Below are 23,664 nucleotides of genomic sequence, written 5' to 3' on the forward strand. Positions count from 1 at the left end.
AAAGGAAAGTAGAGATATTATTAGAGCTATCAAACAATAGCCTGGTTTTTGCCTCAGTCCCAACCTGATAACTAGCATGGAATATTGAACAGAATTTTCTTCACAAACTCTTGAATAAGAAACTATTCACATTATGTAAACACCCTCTTGATTTGTCTTATGGAAAGAATGGCTTAAAAGACTACATGATGTGATAAATACCTGCATAGATACCTATGACTGTGACATTATCACTATTTGTTTCTTTGAAAAATAGCTAATTTAATAACCGAAGGATGTGCGTTATGTGGTTATGCGATCACAGTAGTGTGGACAATGCATACATTCCAATTAAATGTTTTCTAATGGGAGCATCTTGCATGATGTAAAACACTTTTTTTGGAAGGTCTCCTGAGTCCTGACTGTTTGAGTCTCTGTGTGATTATGACTGCTTCTACTAGCCTAATTGAGACCTGTGCTCTCGAATATTGGCAACCACTATAGATTGGTTATTTTGGTTTATAAATCTTAATTAACTGAAAGTAAAACAAAACACTTAACTGAGGCTTGGATCCAATTGGTACTGTTGTATTGTGCGTATACTTCTGCTTCACAGAACAACGAACCGACTCACAGCTATGTTTACCAACTAATTTCTATATCTGTTTATCGTACAAACTGGCAATCATTATTAACTTTTAGCCGAACAAAATTTCAAACACAAATAACACCGGAATTAATGCGTTTCAAAATAGAGCATCCCTTGGAAAAACAAAACAAAGATACGCGTGGATTTCACTGCATGAAGACGCAGGAAAGCGGGTGGAGCTCATTTAGCAGAATAACTGGCAGCTATTCTCCCGCTGAGTTCATTTGTGCAACTTTGTTACTAGCTCATACAACACGCCTAGAACGTCTGAACGAAACGTCGCCAGTAGGCCATGGTTGAAATCACCGCTGTAGTTTATTGCCGCCCACTCACCCAGTGTCCATAACAGTTCAAACAGTAATTTTTACAGAAATCTCAAAACGGCATTTTTCCCCCCATAGCTTTCGTTTAAGTTTGGCACAATTCCATCTACGCAAACAACAAAATGACGGTTTCTCCTTTATTGCGCACACAGTTTTTCAGTTCACTTCTATTTTCCGTCCCTGTTCCCTGACTGACACACACCAGTGTTCATTATTGTAATTAAAAATGTAATGAAATACATCAACACTGCTCTCTTCACGTTTAGCGCCATCGATTTTAAATCCCACATTTGACCAATCACAAGAAGACTTGAGTTTTCGCACGCCACTGTAGGATGTGGCAGCCTACCCTTTTCGCACAGGAGGTGAAGTTGACCAATACAAACCCTGCATTTCTTGACATGGCGGATTGATTCGAATTTGAACGCTCTCTGGCCGCCAACTAAGGAGTATAGGGGAGGTGCCCTGGTAGCATTTAATCAAGTTTGTGTGACCTAATCCGAAGTAAAAAAACAGCGGTAAGAAGTTAGGAAGTGCACTCTAGTACGAAATTTTGTGGCTGATAGAGGTAAGTAGTTTTGTTTCCCTCTCCCATATTTTTGAAATGCGTTTCATGTTTATAGTCATTGCAATTTCTAGTATGATGCATACTCATTAGAAAGCCTAAATCTGCACTAATACGATTAAACGTTAGTTTTAAAAGTGGTATTTCCGTAATGGTCACCACATTCCAACATATAATGTTAACGAGATAGTTAGCCAATATTGTTAATTCAAACGAGCACAAAGTTTTTAAAGGTCTAGTAAAGATTCGTAAAAAACAATAGTACGATTAAGTTTGCTTGTTCGATATCTAGGAATGCTTGCATGCAGCCTAACTCCCCTCAACAATTGCGAGGTCGCAAGCTAGCTAACATTAGCCGACTAGACAACCCTCATGTTGAGAAGCTGCTGTTTTTTGTTTGTTTTATGTAAAGTTTGTCTTCGTGTTATTTTTCGATAGTCATCTGACCAGTATTTTGGTTAAAGCTGAAGTTCGCGTTGTAACTTAGTTAACGCTACATTAGATTCAGGAAGAGTTTAGGCGGGAAACAAGATGGAGGGATATGCATTGTTCTTGCTGTGGTGGCTAACCTTAGTGGGTTAGCAACTAGCCGAGTGCTCGCAACGGCATACCTTGAATACATTTCAGAATTTAGAGTAGTTTAACATGGCAAGTCTGTGCTTCACTTCCTTTTTTTCGATTGCTATAGATTGTTACAAACCCAATTTCTGCTTCAGTGTAGACTGCATGCTATATTTAGTTGTCGCAGGTAAATTTAATGTTAATACAATTGTTTTTATTTTGTATAGACTACTGCAGTCATGGTTAAAGATCCTAATAAGCCGAGGGGGAAGACTTCCTCGTATGCATTCTTCGTACAGTCGTCCAGAGAGGAGCACAAGAGGCAACAGCCGGATGTTTCTGTGAATTTTTCGGAGTTTTCTAAGAAATGTTCTGCACGGTGGAAGGTAAGTTGCGATGCAGCGGCCATGTTGAACATTTGTTTTTCCGGGAGGATGGGGGAAGGGGATAGGGTGGGACGTTGTGGTGACGCAACAGTTTAACTGTTTCAATACTGACAGACTTCCTTGTTAATCTTGTTTGGGTAACGCCTGTAGTCCAGTGTGACTTCATATTAACGGCCAGGTTTATTTTTAGGCCATGTCAGCAAAAGAGAAATCAAAATTTGAGGATATGGCCAAGGGTGACAAAGTACGCTACGATCGCGAGATGAAAACCTACGTGCCCCCGAAAGGTACTACGAAGGCAGGGAAGAGGAAGAAGGATCCCAATGCCCCCAAGCGGCCGCCGTAAGTACTGTTTTGTGGGTTTGCATTTAGGACTATCATTTATAATGTTTGTGTCCTTAATCTTCTCATTATAAGTTAAATAAATAAAGTTAGTATTTTGAAGCTGCCATATTGCCTATATTAAGATGTTTGTTCATCTTTCCCGCCAACAGATCTGCATTTTTTGTGTTTTGCTCTGAGCATCGTCCAAGAATAAAGGGTGAGAATCCAGGCATTTCCATTGGTGACATCGCCAAGAAACTGGGTGAGATGTGGTCAAAACAGACGCCCAAAGACAAGGCCCCATTTGAACAGAAGGCTGCGAAACTGAAGGAGAAGTACGAGAAGGTATGTTGTATGTCGCAGTGTTTTAAAGTATGAATCCCATTCCATCTTGCTGTTGTAGGGAGATTTAAAATTATCCCCCCCCCCCCATAGGACGTTGCAGCCTACCGCGCTAAGAGCAAGGACGCTGGCAAGAAGGGGGGCCCCGGTCGGCCAGCCGCAAAGAAGGTGGTACCAATGGATGAAGACGATGATGATGAGGATGATGACGACGAGGAGGACGATGATGACGACGACGACGATGACGAGGATGACGATTAGGGCTGGGAAATTGAGCCGGGCGGAGTATTTACAAAACAAGAATGAACTTAAAATGCAACTTTGTTAACATTCTGATTTCTCAGATCATGTACAGAGATGTGATGCGTGAGGGTTCCTGTGCTGTTTTGTAAATGTAGTAACCGATCCTCAAAGCACTGCTCTTTGTTTCGGATGGGGAGGGTGTGGGTGAATTTTTTTTTTTTTTTTCTCGTTTCCACTGCTGTTGAGCATTCAAAAAAACAGTTATGTAGTCAAGGAGTTTTAAAACCATTTTTTTAAACTCTGAGCTTTAAACTTTTTGTTCTAACTGTAGATTGCATTTTTTTATAATAAAATTTTGTATATGATTACATCCAACTTAAGTGTTTTGAAATTGGTTCTGTATGTGCACTGGGTTTAAGTGGATTGGAAATGTTAGATGTGCTAAGCTATTTAGACGTCACATTTTGTTTCACTATCAAATTCTTCCTCGTCTTTAAAAGATTTGGCAAAATCTGCAGTGCAGTCCTAACTGCTGCTCTCACTCAATTTTTCTATGAATGAGTTGAATTGTCCTGTTGGGAACAAGATGTTGCAGTTTTCACCTAATCTCAAGACGCTCGGTTTGAGGGATTCTGCGATAATGTGGTGTAATGGTTAGGGAACTGGGCATGCCTCAGAGGTTTGATTTCGAGCTGGGACACTGCAGTTGTACTCTTGAGCAGAGTACATGACCTGAATTGCTTCAGCATAAGAATATATTTAGTTTTTTAAAACCTGGAGACTTGCTGTATTCTGAAATGTATGCCCCCTTGGTATAGTTTATGGTGAACACAATTTTTCTGTAGCTGCTGCTATTCAGGTGGCTTGAACGGCTCTATCTGTTTAGCCTACAATATAGTGCCAGTGCAAATGTAATTGAACAACATCAAGTCCAATCTAAAGAGTGATGGGCTTTTATGCAAGTTGCACCAATTCTGGGAATTAATTTCTGGGAGCAGTGTACGTACATAAGAACGTTGGATGTGAAAGCAAGGGTGTGACCACAAAACTCCCATCTCAGATTTCAGTGAATGAGTGGGAAATTTAATAGATTGTATTGTCCCCTTTAAAGACAGGAAGTCTCTGCTGGCACTTGCCAAGTCATTGGCGTGCACGGAACAGCAATCTTACTAGCAGTTTATCTAATCTAATCTACATGGTGCAGGCCACCAGCAGTGAAGTCATTTGCTCTCTGTGCTGTTGACAGCCTTTCAACTGGTTAAACTGGCTTCCAGTAACAAGGCACTCCTAGTGCATTGGGAACAAGAGCAGATATGGTAGCTGCTGCAAGCTCCAGGCTGTAATTTCCAAACGAGTGCTTTTTACAAAAATAAAACACTTAATGCCGACGAGCCAATCACCGTAACACTAACGATCCAAAGTTGTGCATCTTGATTTATGTTCCAGAGTCTCAGATTAATGCTGCCACATCAAATTGTTTTTTTCCCCCCTTTAACACCATCATTTAAAACATGCACAGACATTGATTTGACCCATAGATTTGGAGAAAGAAACACGTAAAAACATAATGTTTATTTCCCAGAGAAACTGAGAACCGATGCTTCTCATAAGTTTGATATTTACATCCTCATCCAGGACTCACTATTGCAAACGTGAGCGTAGAAACAAATATCTATTTACACTGTATAAAATTTGCATACATTAATGGATAAGCAATGCCTCATACACAGCGTTTCAATGATTGGTATTCAGTGGTCAATTAAGTACTTACAGTATTACAATATCAAAATGTTTTTACATTTCAGATGAAATAATGCACGCATGAATGTACGCTTATTCACAACGAGATACAGATTTTCCTCTTTAGGGTTGATAAGACTGACCAATATTACAATATTGCTCATCTTGTTTCACATTCCCTATCCAAGAGGGAGTTGTTTACTTTAAACAAAATAAACTCCTCACTTAACTGTGTCTGTATTTAGCCATAATTGTTAAAAAAAGACATTCATGTATAATATAAATTTTCTTTTTACAACTATTAACTACTCTTCATAACCATGCCCGAAATGTACACACTCAAACTGAGTTTAATTGTGACAAATCTATATTAGTAAAGTGGCAGCATCTTCAGTAATAATCAAAGTCTGGTGTCAACGCTTCATTTAGTAGGTCCAACAAGGGCCACACTTGAGAGGGACTGACACACTTTGTAAGTACACACGTCAGAGAGTGTACACCTTATTCACCCTAAAAAGGAAAAAGAGTATTTAGAGTTTTAAAACTTACCAGGTTACCATACCTTTCACCCCGGGCACACATTTTTGCAGTTCTAAAAGCAACATGCTTTTTAGACCCCTGAGCAAAATTCCCACAGAAGTACCTTTAAATAAACCAGCATGAAGAGCGGATGTAAACGGTCATTGATGTACAAATCGATAATCAGTACAATTGGTTTTTTAGAAGCGGGCGACTGACTGCCACTGCTTGCAATTTCAGTTTTTTACACTTTACATAACTTTGAAAAGCAGCTGTGATGCAAGGGGGTGGATGGAGGGTATTATCTTTCTTCCCAGTCCACTGTACACAGTCCTCACGTCGCCGCAGGCTGCAGCTCTACACGGCTACGATGTTGTTCATCTCCCACTTCTGCGTGCTCTTGGTCTTGTCGCAGTCGGCGATGAACACCTTGTGCAGGACGTCGGATCGATCCAAGCACTTCCCTGTGGGCATGTGTGTGAATCTGTGGAGATCCTGCAGCAAATAAAAAAAAAAAAAAATTATACAGTCCAATTTTTTCTCCAGTGCTTTTGAAAATGCCTATCTATTTTAGGAGCCCTAACAGAAGAAGGGCACATAACCCAATGTCGATGACCGGCGTGAGTACATATTGCCCACGGTTGATGGGCGAGAAAACTACGAACTCTGACCTTGAAGTACTTCCACTCGGTGAACTCCTTCAGGTTGCAGTGCGTGATGATGACCGCCGAGCCGTCCGCCCCTTTGGTCAGGCACTGGTCGTACTGCATCAGCTGGTTGGCCTCGTTTATTCTGAAGAGCTGAAACGACGCAGAGCCCATTCGTATAGACACACGAAGAAGCAAACAGTCTCGCTTTCCATTTACATTTCCGCTGGTGAAACCGCCGATCGCCAATTACAGGAGTGTGATCGGCAACAATGTCATTTTATCATGTGAAAACAATAGACAGATGTAACCAAAATCTGCAATCAATCTGAAAAGTGGTGTTTTTTTAATGCGAAAGATGTAGCTTTACCTGATTTCCTCCCATCCTATGACAAGGCCCGATCTCCACGTTGCCCCCATTGGTGTGTCCCATGCTGTCTATGCAGTAGCTGGTTTCATAACCTCGTATCTGAAACAGAGCGCCCCGAGGCACAATCATCTCGACTGCATTCAAAACGTGAGCAAGCTACATTCTGGAAGCTGATCATCACACACTTCAAAATTGGCAGTGTAACATTTATATGAAATCTGTGTCGCAGAGGCAGGGAGTTTCTGGGGAAAGGTCACCTCTCCCCATTCCAGGTTCCTGGGGGGCAGCGGGTAGTGCTGGGGTATGTCGTAGGCGATCTCATCCATGAACCACTTGAAGCTCTTGCAGCGGTGCTCCTCCCTGAACTTCTTCAGCTCGCTAATGTCGCCGTAGGCCAGCGTCTGCGTCTCGGGCCGGCTGGCGTAGAAGTAGTCCTTGTACTCGTCCCACCACACCTCCACCACACGCACGTAGTTCTGACAGAATGACAGAGGGAGCGTGAGGGAGTGCGGTTGGCCTGTGCTCGTTTTCCCTGCCCTGGGTTCTTCAGTAATGGTGTACTCTTACATCTGATGGGTATCGTGCGTTCCTAAAAGGCACACTATGCAGGATTTATTTTAGCCTTGCTGTGGACCTGTGTTTACAATCAAAGAAGCGTCCTTCTTTGTCAATTGTAAAATTATTGAAGGTCCACCAGTCCAAATAATCCAGTAGTTCAGCCAAGTACCAGTGGAGGACCAATCAAGGCAGGAAAACATTTTTATTGGCCCTCCTCTGAAAGCAAGCAGGTTTGAATTAAATAAATAAATAAACAGGTAAATGAATTCGGAGTTGAGGGGCTGACCTTCAGGGTGGGCGAGGAGCCCACGTGGGCAGGGGGCGGGTTCCCCTGCCAGCCCTGCAGGCGGTATATGTGCCCCACCCGGGAGCATGGCACGAACAGCAGCTTGCCCCCGCACTGCCAAATCTGGGGAGGGCGCAATGGGCGCTGCGTTACTCTTAACGTCCAAAACGATTTTCAAATGATCCAAAATGTCTCCCAGCACACCGGCAGTTTCAACAATAGCATTCGGGGAATAGCACTCTATTTCCTTCTTTCGCCATCGAAACATTTCAGTTTGGAAAAAAGCCAAGAGCATAATATCTCCTAAAGGAAGGCCTGCTAACAATAAAAACCCCATAATTGCCTTTTTAGAGCAGTAATTATATGGTCTGTTGGCTTTTTCGAATACGTAAGTTCAGTTTGTACTGAACGTGATGAGGAGTTCCTGTTCTAACCGGGGCAAAAATTTGCAAAGCAGGCCGTCCCCTTGTTCAAAAGCAAATAAAGAGTATGCATATTCCGCGACACGCTCGGCGAAGGCATTGGCTAGTGTGTTCAGTTTAGCTTCCGGCGCTAACAAAAAAAAAAAAAAAAAAAAAACCATTGGCGAAAAAAGCGCGGTGCCGCTCACCTTGTAGGATATCTCAAAGTTTTCTCCTCCCCAGATCTGAAGGCCCGGGTCGTACAGGCCCAGCTCGAAGAAGAAGTCTCGCTCGATAGCGAAGAGCCCTCCGGCCATAGCAGGGGACCTGAGAGACAGAGAGCCGTCAGACCCGCCCGACAGGAACCGCCGGCGCCGAGCGGGAATTCCGCACAGCCGCGAGCGCCGCGGCGCTGGGGCGGACACAACAGGCGCTTCAAAGGACGGCTTCGCTGAGGCAAAACGGACGGCGGGGAATCAAGCTGAGCTCAGACACAGAGAGGAATGTGAAGAATACGTTTCGCTGCCGCCGTCTGAGGTGGCTGTCATGACGATGTTTATGACCATGAGGAACTCTTACTTAAAGACTGCAGATATATATGTATATACTGTACATACGGTCTTCATTTTGCAGATACATTCAATCTGAACAACCCAGAGATTCAATAGCTCTGCATTCCATTCAGCTTGTACGTATGTAATATATGCAAAGCCAATATCATTATAAACACAAAAGCAACTGAAGTTCAGAAGCCATATGATTCCCTGAATAAAAGTTGTAGAGAACATCAAATACCTCCCAGAAATTAGTACCCATCAGGGTTGGGATCAGTCATTCGGTAAATTAATTGCATTTTTAATTCATTTTACGAAATGACTGAACTGAAATGGCACTGACCCCAAGTCTGATATTTACAGTTCCTTAGATTTCCAAAAGTAACTGGCAGAAACAGCAAGAAACAAACATTTCATTGGTGGGATTTGTTGCATTGTTAGAGAGATCAGTTCTGAATTAGTGCGACGCAAGTCATAACACAAGCACCCGTTTGAGTCAGTACGGCGTTAGAGAAGGTTCCGGCACGGCAGTGACGCCCAGAAAGCGAGGGCTTCGCGTTGCAGGGGAACATGTCAGTACGTGCTCTCGTGCAGTTTGGCGTCAAACAAACGCCTGTTAGAGGAGAGCCTTTCACCAAGCGAATTAAAGGAGCCATGCACAGGTGGCATCCACAATACTGTATATGCAGTCATATACGGTATCTGTTGCCCTTTTAATTTTTCTGTGAATTACCGATAAGGCTCAGTTATACTTAATCTCCTCTGCTTCTCCCTGCTACTCAGCGGAATGCGCTTCCATGTCATGCTCCAGTCCCACGCTCCTCTCGCATGGCCGTCCTCGTCCCCTCCGCCTTGCGGCTCGATGTTGTAAGACTGACCGTTAATAGAATCGATCAGGGGGACCGTGCACACGGTCCTGAGGGGTTGGGGGGCGGGGTTAGCAGGCGGGGTGTCGGGGATGAGGGCGGGGCGTGCGTCGGTCAGGATGGATGGATGGATGGATGGCGGTGGGGAGGGGGGTGTCGGATGCGGTCAGTTGTGATCCATGCATGGTGGCGTGCACGGCAGGCAAACGGTGAAGAACAGATGAAAAAAAAAAAAAAAAAGGAGAGAGGGAGAGCTTAGATGTACATGTGGGAATGGGAGGGGTGCACCAGTCTGGGGGCTTTACCGATAGGGCTCGCTCAAATGCTTTCGCTTAGCCTTTTCCTGGCTGTTTAAGGGGACCCTCTTCCACAACAAACTCCAGTCCCAGGCTCCTCTGGCCAGCCCGTCTTCATCCCCACCCTGCTGTGGCTCTATGGTATAATCATTGCCGTCTATGTAATCTATCAAAGGAACCGTGCATATGGTTCTGGAACATTAATGAGACACAACATTACAAAAAAAAACAACAAAAAAACATTAAAGTCGTCTCCGCCCACCCTACAAAACAGACAGGCCATTTCAACATCAGTGTCACAACAGTGCAACCACTACATTTGAAAATGGTTTCCTTAACGAAGGTTCACTCCTAGCTGTGGCTGAATTGTAATTTATTCACACTGTTACCATAGAAGGAATAAGTCCATGATTTTCATTGCTATTAACCGCTACAAGACTATTCTCAGTCAGAACATTACAGGTAAGGTGACTTGTGCTTTGTGGGTTCTACTACCTGTCCTTGGATATGGGGGCGACCAGCGGGGCATACCAATTCACTCCCACCTCACAGTGAGCATCCAGGTAAATTAAAACCTGTGGAAAACGCAATAGTAAGATTATATTTCACGACACAGCAGGACTAGGCACAGCCTCCCTACGGGACACATCCGTACACACACAGTATACTAAGCACGCTCGCTATAAACCTTAATCATACTTTATGCTTAAGTGTTTGTGGGGGTCCTACCTGGCCCACGGTGGCTTTGCGGGCCCCGATGCTCCGGGCCTGGATCAGGCCCTCGCGCCTCTCGTTGCGGAACAGCTTGACCAGGCCGTTCCACTGCTTGATGTAGTCCTCCAGCCTCTCCTTCAGGTGCACTGCAGGGACAGACCCCGCCCACACCCAACAGCATGTTTCCGTGGAGACCCACCTCTTCAGAGACTGCTTGGACAGAGCACTGACGTAATCTAACCCTTGGACAGGGCACTGACCTACTCTAACCCTAAACATAGCTTCCCTCACTAACGCTTAAAAAAGGCTTAGGGTAATTGTGTGGACAGTAGTCATTTGCCAATAGTGTTCTTTTTTCTTTTCTCACTAAATATGCTGATGCAATGCTATTGGAAAGCCCTTCTGTAAGTCGCACTGTCCAAGAGCATCAGCAAATATTGTAAATGCACGTCTATGAGCTGTCTGTTAATATACATTTGATTTATGCTTGGTGAGCAGGCCCTGCTGCAAGACTTGCACAAGAGACACCGGTAACTTTGAAACACAGGAAGAGGTCTTGCGGAACAAACCCCGGCTCTCGGGGCAGCCGAGCTGGGCCTCGCTGTGCCTCGCTGTGCCTCACTGTGCCTTGCTGTGCTGGCACGCGAGCCTCACCTTTGTTGCTGAAGTCGTCGATCAAGACGATCTCGGCCAGGTATCTCCTGGGGGTCCGCTTGATGACGCTGTGCACCGTCCTCATCAGCGTGGACCAGCCCTCGTTGTGGAAGACGATGATCACGCTGGCAGTGAGCAGGTTCTCGTCGTAGTGCCAGAACTTGCACCTGCGACAGGGGACGACATCGATGGGGGGGTGGGGGGGGGGGATTGGTCGTTAAAGGGAGTGGGGCTGCCAGCGAGGGACCTGGGGTATAGTGTAGTATGAGATTGCTCAGAGACTGCAGGTTCTAATCCCAAGTGGGACACTGCCATTGCATCCCAGTACCAAGGAATATAGTCAGAGCCACAGCAGTGAACACAGGGCTGTACAAATGGATAATATCTAAAGCTGTATATGTATAAGACACTCTGGGTAAGGACAAGCAGTCTTGCTGAATTATAATTAGTACTAAAACCAGGATCGACTGCTTATTCCAGTGCTGTGGGCACCAGTTTCTTTAGGCCTGCGTGTTTTCCCCCTCGGTAACCCTGAAAGCGTTATGTAACTAATGCTACATGCCGATCACACAGGCGCCGCGGAACCTGGAATGTGCTCGTGCCACGCGGAGCGCTCGGAATTAACGCAGCAGCCGATAGGCCGAAAGCTCCCATGTGACCTCCTTCGCTCCACGCCGAGGTGGCCCGCCCCCGCAAACGTTCACCGATTTCAATCCCACAATGCCCTGCGCACACTGAACTCGGGTATTCGGCCCTGCTTGTTACACTACGGCGGATGAAACGGCTCTTTGTGAGAGCCTGCTCCTCAGCGGCCGTGCGAGTTCCAGCGTGCCCTCGTCAGATCGAGCGAAGATCAGCGCCCCCAGGCCTGCTCGATAGCACGCCTTCCCCAAGCGGCAGGCCCTCTAATCTGCAGAGAGAAGAGGAATATTCTGCCAGACACCACCCCCGTTTCTCAGCCTCTCCCATTTCTCAGATGCCAAAGGATCTCCATTTTCACTTTCGTTTCGGCTGCGCTGACCATTTTGTAAACAGGTCTCGGTGCCAAAAAGCACAAGGGAAAAAAGACGCAGGCTTTCTTTCCCCAGAGAGGCGCGTTCACCGCTCAAAGACTCCAGACTCACACAGTGGAGCACTTGTTGAAAGGTGCATGACGACAGTATTTACAGGTTCAGCTTTATTAAACTTCCCTCCTCAGCCACCATTTCACACATTCACTTAATTACAAGTTTTACCTTCACAAACCTTCAGGTTTCATGCACTATTGTTGTATTTTCAGAATTACGTATTTTTATTTGAGCTTGGAGTGGCCTGCAGCTCATGCTTTTTACCTGATAACAATAAAGGCTTTTTTCTGCCATTAGAAAGCGGTACACTCAGATCAAAGACAGCGCTTTCGAAGGCAGGCTTTCCCTGAGGGGGGAAAGGACAGCGGAATAATTCTAGGCTGTGAGGCCCAAATGCTGTTTACAAAGACAACGCGCTGCAAGCAATCAGCGTAATATCATGTTTACGCAGACCCTAGGCCGAGCGTGAACACTTTCCCCGCAGAGAAGCCGGCCGTTCGCGCTGGAAATGACAGAGGAGGACCGTGTTTTGACTGGACCGATGAAGATGCGCGTGAAGGCTCGGCTCGGCGTGGGTGCCAGCGATAGCCGCAGCGCTAACCGGCTCCTCAGCAGGAAGAACAATCTGTCGTTCCGCAGCTGAGGGCTGAGCTTCAGTTAGCGAGTCTCTCAGTAGCATTACAGTGCTGTTAAAAGCATGGGCGTTATTTCATCAATGAAATATCGGGTCTGTTCCAGGGCCAGAGTGCATTTTGGCACCGGTTTTCCCCAAACTTACTGTACAGTTGGCCCACAAACTACTCAGTATGTGTCCAAAAACGATCTTTGGGTCTATTACAAATCAATTCTAAAGTGAAATTTAGTTGAATTAATTGTCTAATGTGAAATACACCAAATGTGTCCAACGAGACCCCCATTATTGCATATTAAATTAAGCTACACACTTTATCTGTTTAGCAAACGTTCTTCTTATCCAGAGCCATTTACACAGCTTACATTGTTTTTACATACAGTCCATTTATACAGCAGGATATTTACTGAGGCTCAAGGCTACAACAGCAGTGCCCCACCCTGGGAATTGAACCCGCAGCCTTTGTAATGTCCTTGACTGAATATAATGGGCAATTAAAAATACGCATTTTCCCCAAGTCAACAGGATTGCGTCTTTGGACCTTGTTTTTTTGGAAAATGAAGATGCTGATCGTTGAAACGTGTGGATGACTCGTACCCTGAGCCTACCGAGTCATCAGGGCACCTGCACAGCACTGATAAAAATAGCCCCAAAGGTGGTTAGGACTGACAGAAAAGGACTGCTTTTTAACATCGGCCATTATGCTCAGCTGCAGAGCAGCTGGGCTTGCGGGATTCAGATGAATATTCGAGCCAGCCTCAGCTGCCGTATTTAAAAGGACTGCAGGCACGTGATAACAAACGGATTAACAGCATACACTATGTGCTTATATGCTTAAAAAGCCAGGCTAGATGCTCTCAGCCAGAGGAGCTTACAAAGATAAGCACATAGCCTACATGCATTCAATGTGCATTCAACAAGTCGAGCAGAAACGGTAACAGCAAAGTGCTAGTCATCAAGGCTATGCAGCTGACTTAATATACTATCCTATCTATCAGTGCGCAGTCTCTGACTCCAATTGGCGCATTGGCGGCGCCCACAAACTGCACTTCCCGGGGTTCAAAACCCTTTTCACCAAGCCCATGGAGAGTCATTGGGTGACATCACAGTGACTTCGTCCATATTTTTTCTACAGTCCAAGATCTCAACATTATTCGGATGGGCTGATCATCCAGACATGATGGGACTTAGGGAACCAGAGTGGGACCGGCGCAGGCAGCTGAGGTGTGCGGGTGTGTGCGTGTGCATGACTGCATGTGTGTGCGCGCGTGTGTGTGTGTGTGTGTATGCGTGTCTGCGGTGTCAGTCTCTGTCAGAATTAAAAGCGGGAAAGGTCTCTGAGAACGAGGTCAGCTGTCTTCCCACCTCAAGCGCGGCTCTGATATAATGCCGCTGGAATCTTAATGGAGGCTCGTCACATTCCAGCAGTCAGGATCCCCAACCGTAACCCCCCCAAGAGTTCAGCCTCACCAGGGCTCTCACACACGCTCAAGGGGGGTGGGCTGGCCTCCAGTAACCAAGTCTGCAGTTTCAAATATTCGCTTTTTACCTTTTACATTTATGGTGTCATTATCAGGCTCTCAGGCCTAAATTCCTAATGGTGTGCTGCCCTGGGAGGGAAAAACATTATTTTGTCCACAGTTTACCATATTAACGTTAGCCAAGAGATTTATTCATGTTTCCACTTTCTGTATTTCAAAACACCTGTGTTCTTCCATTTTGGGTACATGCCTCACAACGCTTGGCAAAAAATGTACTTAACGGTACAGACGTACTGCTAAAATTTTCAATATTTCCAGTATTGTGGGGAAAAAAAATTACTTCTCCTTGGCATTTTGAGAAAGCACAAAGTGCTCTTGGAAAGTTCATCTCCAAGTTACACGGTTACATAGCCCTGACGGGCCCTCCTTGATGTGCTAAGAGCTAAAGCCTACACTCTGAGCACTTGAAGAGTTACACTTCCCAGCCCTGTTCATCATGGCCATGCTTTTAGAATGGACCAGCAGCTGTCTCTCAGCCCTTGTAATTGAAATGGCGGAGTGCATCAATATAGCCGTTTGCGTCCCGAGTTCCTGACCCTTTGGGCCTCCTGTGGAAACCACTTAATCCTTCTACATTCATAACTGTATGTTTAAAGGGGGGAGTGGGGGAGTAGCTACCATCCTCTCACATGGACAAGTGCGATACAAAACCATTCATTTATGAACTTATATATCATAGGCCAGAACATGAATCCACACCAGTTTAAGATGGATAGTTTTAATCTGAAGTTGTAATGTGTTGAGTTCTCGAGCACAGATGCCAGTTTTGATCTCTGTTTCTTAACCCTAACGTAAAAGAAACTGGACACTTCCCTGAAAATATACAGTGGGCACTCAAAGCCTTGCAGAAATTGAACCCGCAGTGCCATCTGCTGGACATACCCAATATTAAAGGCACAGAGTTAACAGGCAAGACAACCAAACAATCTGACAATCTACTTTACGCAATATCATAGCTCATCTGAACCATTTCTATTTTGGTTATCTGGCTCCAGACATTAAAAGCAATGTCCTGGCCTCCTATTATATTAGCACAGAAATAGATTTAGAAAGGAACTTGCAGTAATTTGGAGTAGTGCCTTTTTGTGCATTTGGGAAATCACAAGGGCTGCAGTGAAACTGGTTTCATTCGAGCGGAAGAGCATTTCCTTCCTAAACGGCTGCCTGTGGGGAGGGCAAAAGCTACTTGCACAAGATATAATCACAAGCAGCGTGTTTCAGACAGCATTAAGTGTTGTGATGAGACAGGAACAGAACAGATTTATACAGAAAAAATATGAGCACTGTACAATAACAGAACCTGGGAGGAAGTGGCTAATGTTTGAATCTAATCCCAGTGAGTCTATCTGAATGAGAAATGTAACACAATAAAATGACTGAAGAGTTTAACCCTTTAAGGGTACATTTTTTGGAATGTTTCTTTTCAAAATTCTAAGTCAGTGTTCCAGAACTGAATTGCTTTCAACTACCAGTAGTGAATGGAATGTTGGAATTGGAATGTTCCGTTAAGAACATTCTAATCACGTATTTGTGATCTTACACCTTAAACGGTTCAATTCCCTTATATGGAATGTGTAAAACACCTTACCCTAAATAAAAATGGTCTATGCCTGACTTGTATTATTTCACCATATTTTAGATGTCACCAGGATTGCAAAAACAACCCCTTGTGCTCCTGGCCAAGAACCTGCCATTCATGCAATGACTGTACTTCATACAATGCCTGTGTCAGACATAGTGTGCATACTAGACTAATCTAATATCGATTTACATTTCCAGGTACGCTGCCATGAGCTCACGTGAGATAAGATATTAAGTGATAACCTCCGACAGAATGGCAGCAGCATAGCCACATTGTTTTCACATAACTTATTTATACATAACATACAACAGGAATACAACAGGAAAAGTGCTGAGACAGTTCTGATAAAGTGCCCTGCTGGGAGTTTTGGTAACAGAACCTGCGGCCTTCTGTCAGCTAGCCCACTTGTTTACTCAGTTTACCATGCTATCCTACTGCAGGGTTACGGTGAGCTGTCGACTGCGTGAGTGTTAGCGTTAGCATTAGCAGGGCCTCCGCAGTGGGCCAGTGTTGCGCACTGGGCCCTTTCCGCTGCGTTTACTGCGCGGGCGCGTTAGCCGCAGCGCGTTCTAAGAGAGCGAGCAGTGCTGACTCTCCTGTGAGCCCCACAGAGGAGGCCTTTGTTCACAGCCTGGCTTAAAGCCCACGGTCTGCGCGAGTCTCCTGCTCCTACTCCTGACGGTGTAGGCCTGTGGCACACAAAGGCACAGTCCTTCCCACGATTTCTCTGAATCACAAACCCCACATCCTTACGTTTGGAACGGCCAAATGTATATCAGAGCTCATAACTGGCCCCTTGGCTGTGGGTTCGAGAGAGTTCAGAAGAGCACCTACTTGACTCCAAAACACTTGACGCTAAGATCCACTGCTTATCACAGTGCAGCCTTCAATTCAGGCTCACACAGAGCTCAGCAGGAGGAGGACTCTTCATGTGCAGCTTAGATGGACTTGCAGGTTCCCCGATCGACCAGCAGGGGTCACCAGAGGACCATGAGGTGCAGACCCGTGCCATTACGTGTTGCCCTGTGGGGCTACTGGCCACAGTGAGAATTTGGGGCCCATCCCTGTGTCAGAACGGTGCCTAAACTGGACGAGGCACTCGGCAGCCCCGCACACAATCCACATTTCCATACGCATGCACATGTGCTACATGCATGTACACATACTCAAACTCACACACACTGGTAGCCTGGCCCATGTATGTGAACCATGAGGAGTCTTACAATACAATTTATTTAAGTACCTGCAAGAAGTACAAATAAAATCTGGCTACGCCTGTATGTAGCCTAAGCATCCCGAGGACCATGTAAAAGTCTCCACATCCGCTGTCAGAATCAGCAAGTTGGCAAGGCCATCCCCCGCCCACTACTTACTCAGTGAGTGAGAGAGGCACTCATTTCTGTTTACGGGGCTGCTTATCAGCTCTGGGAAAGCCATTAAACCGCATCAGGATAAGACGTATTATTATAAAACAAAGGCCACTGGCGGTCACACTGACCCATTACTTGTGGGAGACAAGACAAATTTATCAAGAACCTTACCATTCTGTAACCTTGACCACATCTCTTTATGTTCTTTAAATTATTTAGAGAGCTTTCCCGTCTCTAGCATCTGTCTTAACCAACCAATCTCCCCCGAAACACACCGAAACCAGGAGAATGGGGCGGGTCAAGCTCCGTTTGGTCCAAAGATGATCGCAGCCCAATGCTCGAAGTGGTCCAAGGCCTGGGTCCAATGATGGTCCTTCACTTTGATTCACAATTACATGCAAGTGTTTTTTTCTTCACAAACACATGGCACTGTACTTGATCTGACTGAAGCTCTTCTGAACTCGAGCACTAGTGATGGATTTCCAGCCATGTTAAATGTGCCTACTCTAGCGTAAGAGCATCTGCTGAATTGCTAAATCGTAAAAACGGAATTGTAAACCACGGAGAGAAGCACAGCTTGCACTTCGGATATTTCTAAGTCAACAAGACCAAGTCAAAACCTAGTAGGCCTATATGGATGGATCTATCACACTTCATAACTTGGCCGACCAATGGCGTAACTTCATCACTCAGTCACAGACATTCGCGTTTGTAGGGCTGGCCCCGCTGTTGCAGTCCAGCCAAAAATCTTGAAGGACAAATGAACGGAACCCAGGCCACAGGTCTCACCGTGAAACAAGAGTTTCTGACTTTCAAATGACGAGATTAACCACTGTAGTTCTGTTAATTTAGTGACACTTCCTTGTTTTTCTGTGGGTTGAGCTCTTGTACTACAAGGCACGGACTGCAAAGCAAACAAAAGCATCATAGGAAGGGACGCCTGTTACGTTTCCCCATTCTGAGCGTCATACAAACGCAGAATTTAAAGCAGAGCTTTAATCGACCGCAGACGGTCCTGTTTGAGCTAACCCCGGCTGGCCCAGCCTGCTCGACAGCCCAACCGCTTCAACCGTCTGAAATGGAGGAGAGTGCAGTTTAGAAACGGGCATATCACATGACTCATCCCAGCTGTTCAGTGACGCCAGGCTATCGCTAAATCTGACAGAGCGTGTCACAGCCTGTCCAATGGCAAGTCAGTTTCTAGTGGTGTGACACAGTTTACCAATTTCTATTCCTTTATTTATTATTTTAATTATTATTTTTTTTAAACAGAAAACCAATGGCTTCTTATCCTTTGAGATACGACATGCTGAGACTCCTGTGTTGGAGTCACAGGCCCACGAAGAAACGCGGCGAGCGCGGTCAGGACCTCTCTCCCCGTCTCTCAACTCAACTCAACTCGCTGAGAGAGTACACAGCGATCATACAGTACGCCGCAAACGAGGGATTTTACAGCCATTTTTATAACCGCGTTTTATAACCGCTATTACGGTTTAATGAGGTTCCAGTGCTCGGTCAGACCTCCCAAGTGCCTGTGGCCAGGCTGTTAAGAGGGAGCGCAGGGTCATGATCCAGGGCTCGGAAACACTACCCTGAAAACACTTACTTTATTAAGACCATAAAATAATCATGGCGAAGGTCCTGGAAGTTCTTTAAATGCTTTATTCTTAGAGGTGAGGTGTTAAAAGGCACTTGGGTGGATACCATGAGGGAATTAAAGTTAAGTGTCCGGTTGGATGTAGGCTTTGGCCTGAATCATTTCTAAATTAGCCACGAGACAGATGTTTCCTTAGTCTGTGAAAACTTACAAATACTTGCTCACTGTTTTTTTTAATGGACAAATTTTGAATTCCAGATGATCCCACTGTCCCAAAAACAAACAAATGAATGACTGAATGAATGAATGAATGAATGACTGAATGAATGAATGAATGAATGAATGAATGAACAAAACCGGCCTAAACAGGACAAGCCCAATGGCTTAAGCAATATGACTGCAGGGAATACAGTCGGGCAGTAAAGGTCATGTTTGTCATTACACACTGTGACTCAGGATTGCTTGAAAATAGCTGGTTAATAACCTGCTGAGCAGCACCCATTCCAATCCAGGGCAGAGGAGCCCAAATATAACCTGTATATGCAAGAGAAAAGACGAGAAACACGGGCCTGCCAAACTGGACTGACCTGTGAAAGTACTACTGCCTCAGCCAGGCTAACGCTCAGCACTATAACAACAAACGTACAGGGCATGTCAAAATGAAAACAGAAAATGTGAACAAAAGACTGACCTACAGACGGATGTATGGACAAACTGATAGATAGATACAAGCTACATGGGGCAGCAATATTAGTCATACAAGCAGCACAACAGCAAAGTACGGCACCATTAACAACCTGAAAGCTTTGACATTTTGCAGCGGGCAAAGTCTGCTCTCATTTCCTCAGCGAGACTGTTGCGTATAGGCAGCCAATCACAGCGGCGGAAGGCTCGTCAATCCTGCCGTCGCCCGGTTACGTCTCAGCCTTCGTGCGGCAAGTCAGCGGTGGCTTCATCGTTTTCAAAAAGCCGCCACTCCTAGATTTCAATCAATCATTTACCCCGAGCCCACGCTGCTCGGCTGGTGACACACCTGTTCGCAGAGGAACTCCACCCTTCGTCACCGTGTGCATGGTGAGAAACGTGTCAGCAGCCCATAGTCTTTTGAATGAACCCAATGGCGTTTCAGTTCAGACACTGCCACCTTCAGTACTACGCTCACTGTTTCTCTTTACTGTCAGAACACCAACATTCATTCAGCTTCACATGGCCTCGAAACTCATTCCTAACAGAAGCTCAACCTTTCACCTTTCGCACAAAACAATGCAACTCCGTGGCTTTGGGGGAAATCCAATAGCAGAAATTTGCCGGAATATACAAGCTGCAAAATGGTTGACATTCTTCCCCTGTAAAACAGGTCTTCTGAGCAAGCACAGCAGTGCTGCTGCCGATGTGCACGACTTAGGTAAAGCAAATATAACGCTTGTCACTGAAACTACACAAATACCTTGAGGAAAAAAAGGCCGGTTGAGGAATTCATGATGAATTTTAAGTTGGCTTAAACTAAACAAAGCAAAAACCAAAACAGGAGAGCTGTAATGTTTTCATCAAAAAGCCTAAAACTTTACACCTAAAACTAGAAGAAAACTGTGACCTAAAACAAGGACAAACATCTGTAACCCCACTCAATGTTCTAAAGCTGTAAGGTAAACCTCAAAACGTATAGCCTATTAAATACTTCAGAGGCACAGTATCTAGCTGATTTTGTTTTCCAAGTTAGAAGAAAGAACTAGGCATGCCGAGTACTGTGGTGTTCGTGCCCAGTCAGCTCATTGACATAGCACTCAGCCCAATGGTCACTGGGGCCATATCCAACATCTGTCGCACATAGGCTAAAGCATAAAATCAAAATGGGGTCAGAGCAGGTGAAAAACCGTCTCAAACCGTAGCCTGGCATCTCTCTTTGGCAGCACTGAGACACTTGCATATAAACACAGAAACAAGCACACTGGGTCACTAGGTAGTTTACGACTGAGTACCTTTTTACGACTAACACAAGGTGATGGTTGTGTGGATGCTACTCTGAATGGAAACTTTGGCCAATTTCACCCAGTCGCAGCTCCGGCACTTTCCAACATTGTAAACATATTATGTCCTATCACAGCAGCTGTACTAGTCTATACTGAATCATTGTATATCCAATCACAGCTCCTGTACTAGCCTATACTTTAAACATTGTATATCTAATCACAGCTTCTGTTCTAGCCTATGATGGAACAAATTACGATCACTCACAGCTACTGTACTGGTCTAGACTGAAACAAATTATAAAGCCACAGCTCCTGTACAAGACCATAACAAGCTGTTTCCTGTGTTTTTCCCTGCTGGTGGAACCACCACATGAAGTAGGCTATGACATGAGATTAGGAGCCCATGCACTGTTAGCCCACAGAACACCACCTGGAGCAGAAAACTTGAGCAGCAGGTATGTTTTGCAAGACAACCTAACCACACACCGAGAGGGGGCGGGGGGGGGGGGGGGGGTGTAGACTGTGGCAATACTCACTCTTCATGTCTTATGTCGCTAATGGTGCGGTCCAGGGAGATCATGTCACTGGCCACCATGTTGAAGCCAAACTCTTTGATGCTGGTCTGCACAGCATCTTTGTACTCAGCACCGAGGACGAAAGCTTTGGCGCCCTCCCCTGGTCCGTTGGGGATGCCTTGGGGTTCGGGCTCCTTGGGTTCGAAGTTCCCTAATGTGCCGCGCCTCAGGACCGGGTCAGAGTAGGCGTTGGTGTGAGGCTTAAAGGTGATGTACTGCTTCTGCATGATGTTCTGCTGGTTCTGCGCCCCGCCCTTGGGGTTCTGGTCAGAGCCCTTTTTCCCCTCATTCTTCAGACGGATGGACTCCAGATCCACTTCCACACCTTCCACCCGAGGCCAAGGAACGATGGGCTTCAACTGGTCCACTATATCATTTTTGGCATTGGGTAACGCTCCATCTCTAGAATCCTGAAAAAAAGCGAAGGAGAAGTAAAACCAATAGTTGCTTTCAGTGCCTCCACAAACATGTACTTCTCATACACCAATATAAGGCCATTCATAGGTTTTTTTTTTTTCTCCAACTCAAGAGAGAACAAACCAAAGCATAATTACCAAGGCCTGGACATTCCCACATTTGATTGTGACTTAAATGTACCATACATACTTCAAAATGCTCAATACATACACAGTTCATACAATTAGTAGTTACTGACATTCAAAAGACAGAACTCATGGAACTAAAAGGAAATAGGCATACGACACATAAACACGTTTTTGGTGCGTGTTAACTGCAAACCCCAGCAACACCAAATCAATAAAAAACGCATTTTTAGACGCACAAGCTAAATCTGCAGTAAATTCAAGCTTTTGGGGCAGCTACTTTTGTTTGCAGTTAGTTACGTAGCCAATATCCACATGACAGGCTTAACCACAGTCAATGAACGTGTTCTTTCTAAGTCTGCTGCATCAGCAACTGTGCTAATCCCTGTAGACCATCCTGACAGCATTTGCTTCAGCTAAAAACGCATTGAAACCGGCTACCTAGCTAGCTAGCTGCACAAGGCAATGCATGCCTTTTTCGTTGGACATAAAGAGCAGCAATAAGGCAAAACAACAATACCAGTGCTTCATTTGCCCTGCATTAGCAGCGTTTCATTTCTTATTTATTATTTTATCTGACGGCTTTAACAATATTTGTGCAGCGAAGTATGACCGATGATCCTGTCATGCAGCATAGGTTTCTGTCAACCCTAGCTAGCCAACCTTACTGTTTTAGCAAAATATGCAGAACATACTGATTGCCTGTTATTTTCTGTTATGATGAGGCCATGCTAGACAGTAAACCGGCTAGCTAGCTCCGACATTCATTACTGTATCGATAGCGTACACAAATCGTATCAGTGTCATATTCCACTCTCAGTAACACGGTAGCTACAAGCTAGCTAACTGGCTATAACGACCCATTTCTGAAGTGGTAACTGGCTAGCTTGTAGGCTAACATAGAAGACGGAGAGATCTCCATGACAACGACCCGGACTAGCTAGCCTGTCGGCTAACGTTAGCTAGCTAACTAGCGAAAAAGCTCGCATGACAAATATAGCTATATGTTTAAATTCGAGATTATTTTCAAATGAACACAAACCAATGTAAAAATGCATCATAATTTAGCCCAGAGAAACGGATACCTACCGCTTTACCGAAAGGGTTATCGTCGCTCGGTTTCGGTGAAAGAGAAGACCAAAGCACAACCAGACCTAAAAAGGTGCCAATGACTATTAGACTACGAAGAATAAATCCTACTTTCAATCTCATTTTGAGAATAACTATCTATCCAGCGAGCTGGCTACAGTGACAGAATGAGCGGCCGTGGCGCCCCTGTCCGTCCACACGCAGATTCCCCTGCCTCTCTCTCCCGATCGAATCCCTCTTAGCACACACGGACGGTCTCTCTGCGACTGCCCCCCTCTGTCACGCCGCCTTGCGATCTAAAGTTTTCGGCACTTCCAAACGATAGCAAACTCTTCCCAATCTCATCGGCGCTGTATCCACGCCTGCAGCTCGTTCACACGGATGTAAAGCCCCGAACCAGGAAGCCACAGGCAGGTTTAATAAATTGCAGGTTTTAAATTCAAGCAGAAAACTGGTTTCAAGCCAAGGACCTCCTCACATGAGAACAGAACTGAACTTGTGTTAAATACTTTTAGCTAGTCTAATATCTTCTGTCTGCTGTGTACTTCTGATATAGACTGCATAACGCCATAACGTTTGGGACATATCTTTTTTTTATTGATTTGACTCTGTACTCCACAATGTTAGATTTGTAATCAAACGATGTGATTGAAGTGCACATTATCAGTTTTTATTTAAGGACATTTAAAAAAAAAAAAAATTAGTTTCTGTATACAAGAACAG

The 23,664-nt window shown here is 45.1% G+C and overlaps 2 protein-coding genes across 3 annotated transcripts; one reads left to right on the forward strand and one right to left on the reverse strand.

The window, feature by feature from the left end:
* Positions 1 to 1,392: 1,392 nt before the first annotated feature.
* hmgb2a (high mobility group box 2a) lies at positions 1,393 to 3,622 on the forward strand. Its single transcript, XM_035419124.1, has 5 exons — positions 1,393 to 1,519; positions 2,305 to 2,463; positions 2,654 to 2,805; positions 2,958 to 3,132; positions 3,223 to 3,622. The coding sequence occupies exons 2-5, from the start codon at positions 2,317 to 2,319 to the stop codon at positions 3,388 to 3,390; spliced, it is 642 nt and encodes a 213-aa protein (XP_035275015.1). The 5' UTR covers positions 1,393 to 1,519; positions 2,305 to 2,316; the 3' UTR covers positions 3,391 to 3,622.
* Positions 3,623 to 4,925: 1,303 nt separating this feature from the next.
* galnt7 (UDP-N-acetyl-alpha-D-galactosamine: polypeptide N-acetylgalactosaminyltransferase 7) lies at positions 4,926 to 23,338 on the reverse strand. 2 transcript variants are annotated; one of them, XM_035419116.1, is made up of 12 exons: positions 22,942 to 23,338; positions 21,272 to 21,720; positions 10,978 to 11,144; positions 10,339 to 10,469; positions 10,105 to 10,184; positions 9,181 to 9,363; positions 8,103 to 8,220; positions 7,493 to 7,615; positions 6,906 to 7,124; positions 6,649 to 6,747; positions 6,303 to 6,431; positions 4,926 to 6,126 (listed from the first exon to the last, which is right to left on the reverse strand). In XM_035419116.1, the coding sequence occupies exons 1-12, from the start codon at positions 23,062 to 23,064 to the stop codon at positions 5,989 to 5,991; spliced, it is 1,959 nt and encodes a 652-aa protein (XP_035275007.1). In that variant the 5' UTR covers positions 23,065 to 23,338; the 3' UTR covers positions 4,926 to 5,988. The 2 variants fall into 2 exon arrangements, with proteins under 2 accessions (XP_035275007.1, XP_035275006.1); XM_035419115.1 differs by lacking the exon at positions 9,181 to 9,363 and adding an exon at positions 9,619 to 9,801 and having other exon boundaries at positions 22,942 to 23,336.
* Between the last annotated feature and the right edge of the window lie 326 nt (positions 23,339 to 23,664).

This window comes from Anguilla anguilla, chromosome 5, assembly GCF_013347855.1.
Source record: "Anguilla anguilla isolate fAngAng1 chromosome 5, fAngAng1.pri, whole genome shotgun sequence".
Lineage (NCBI taxonomy): Eukaryota > Metazoa > Chordata > Actinopteri > Anguilliformes > Anguillidae > Anguilla > Anguilla anguilla.

Coding starts and splice junctions, on each gene's coding strand:
- galnt7 (XM_035419116.1), bottom strand. CDS start 23,064: ATGAGATTGAAAGTAGGATTTATTCTTCGTAGTCTAATAGTCATTGGC. Junction 21,721..22,941: donor ATAACCCTTTCGGTAAAGCG/GTAGGTATCCGT, acceptor GCTTTTTTTCAG/GATTCTAGAGATGGAGCGTT. Junction 6,432..6,648: donor ATAGGATGGGAGGAAATCAG/GTAAAGCTACAT, acceptor GCGTCGTTTCAG/CTCTTCAGAATAAACGAGGC.
- hmgb2a (XM_035419124.1), top strand. CDS start 2,317: ATGGTTAAAGATCCTAATAAGCCGAGGGGGAAGACTTCCTCGTATGCA. Junction 2,464..2,653: donor AATGTTCTGCACGGTGGAAG/GTAAGTTGCGAT, acceptor GTTTATTTTTAG/GCCATGTCAGCAAAAGAGAA. Junction 3,133..3,222: donor TGAAGGAGAAGTACGAGAAG/GTATGTTGTATG, acceptor CCCCCCCCATAG/GACGTTGCAGCCTACCGCGC.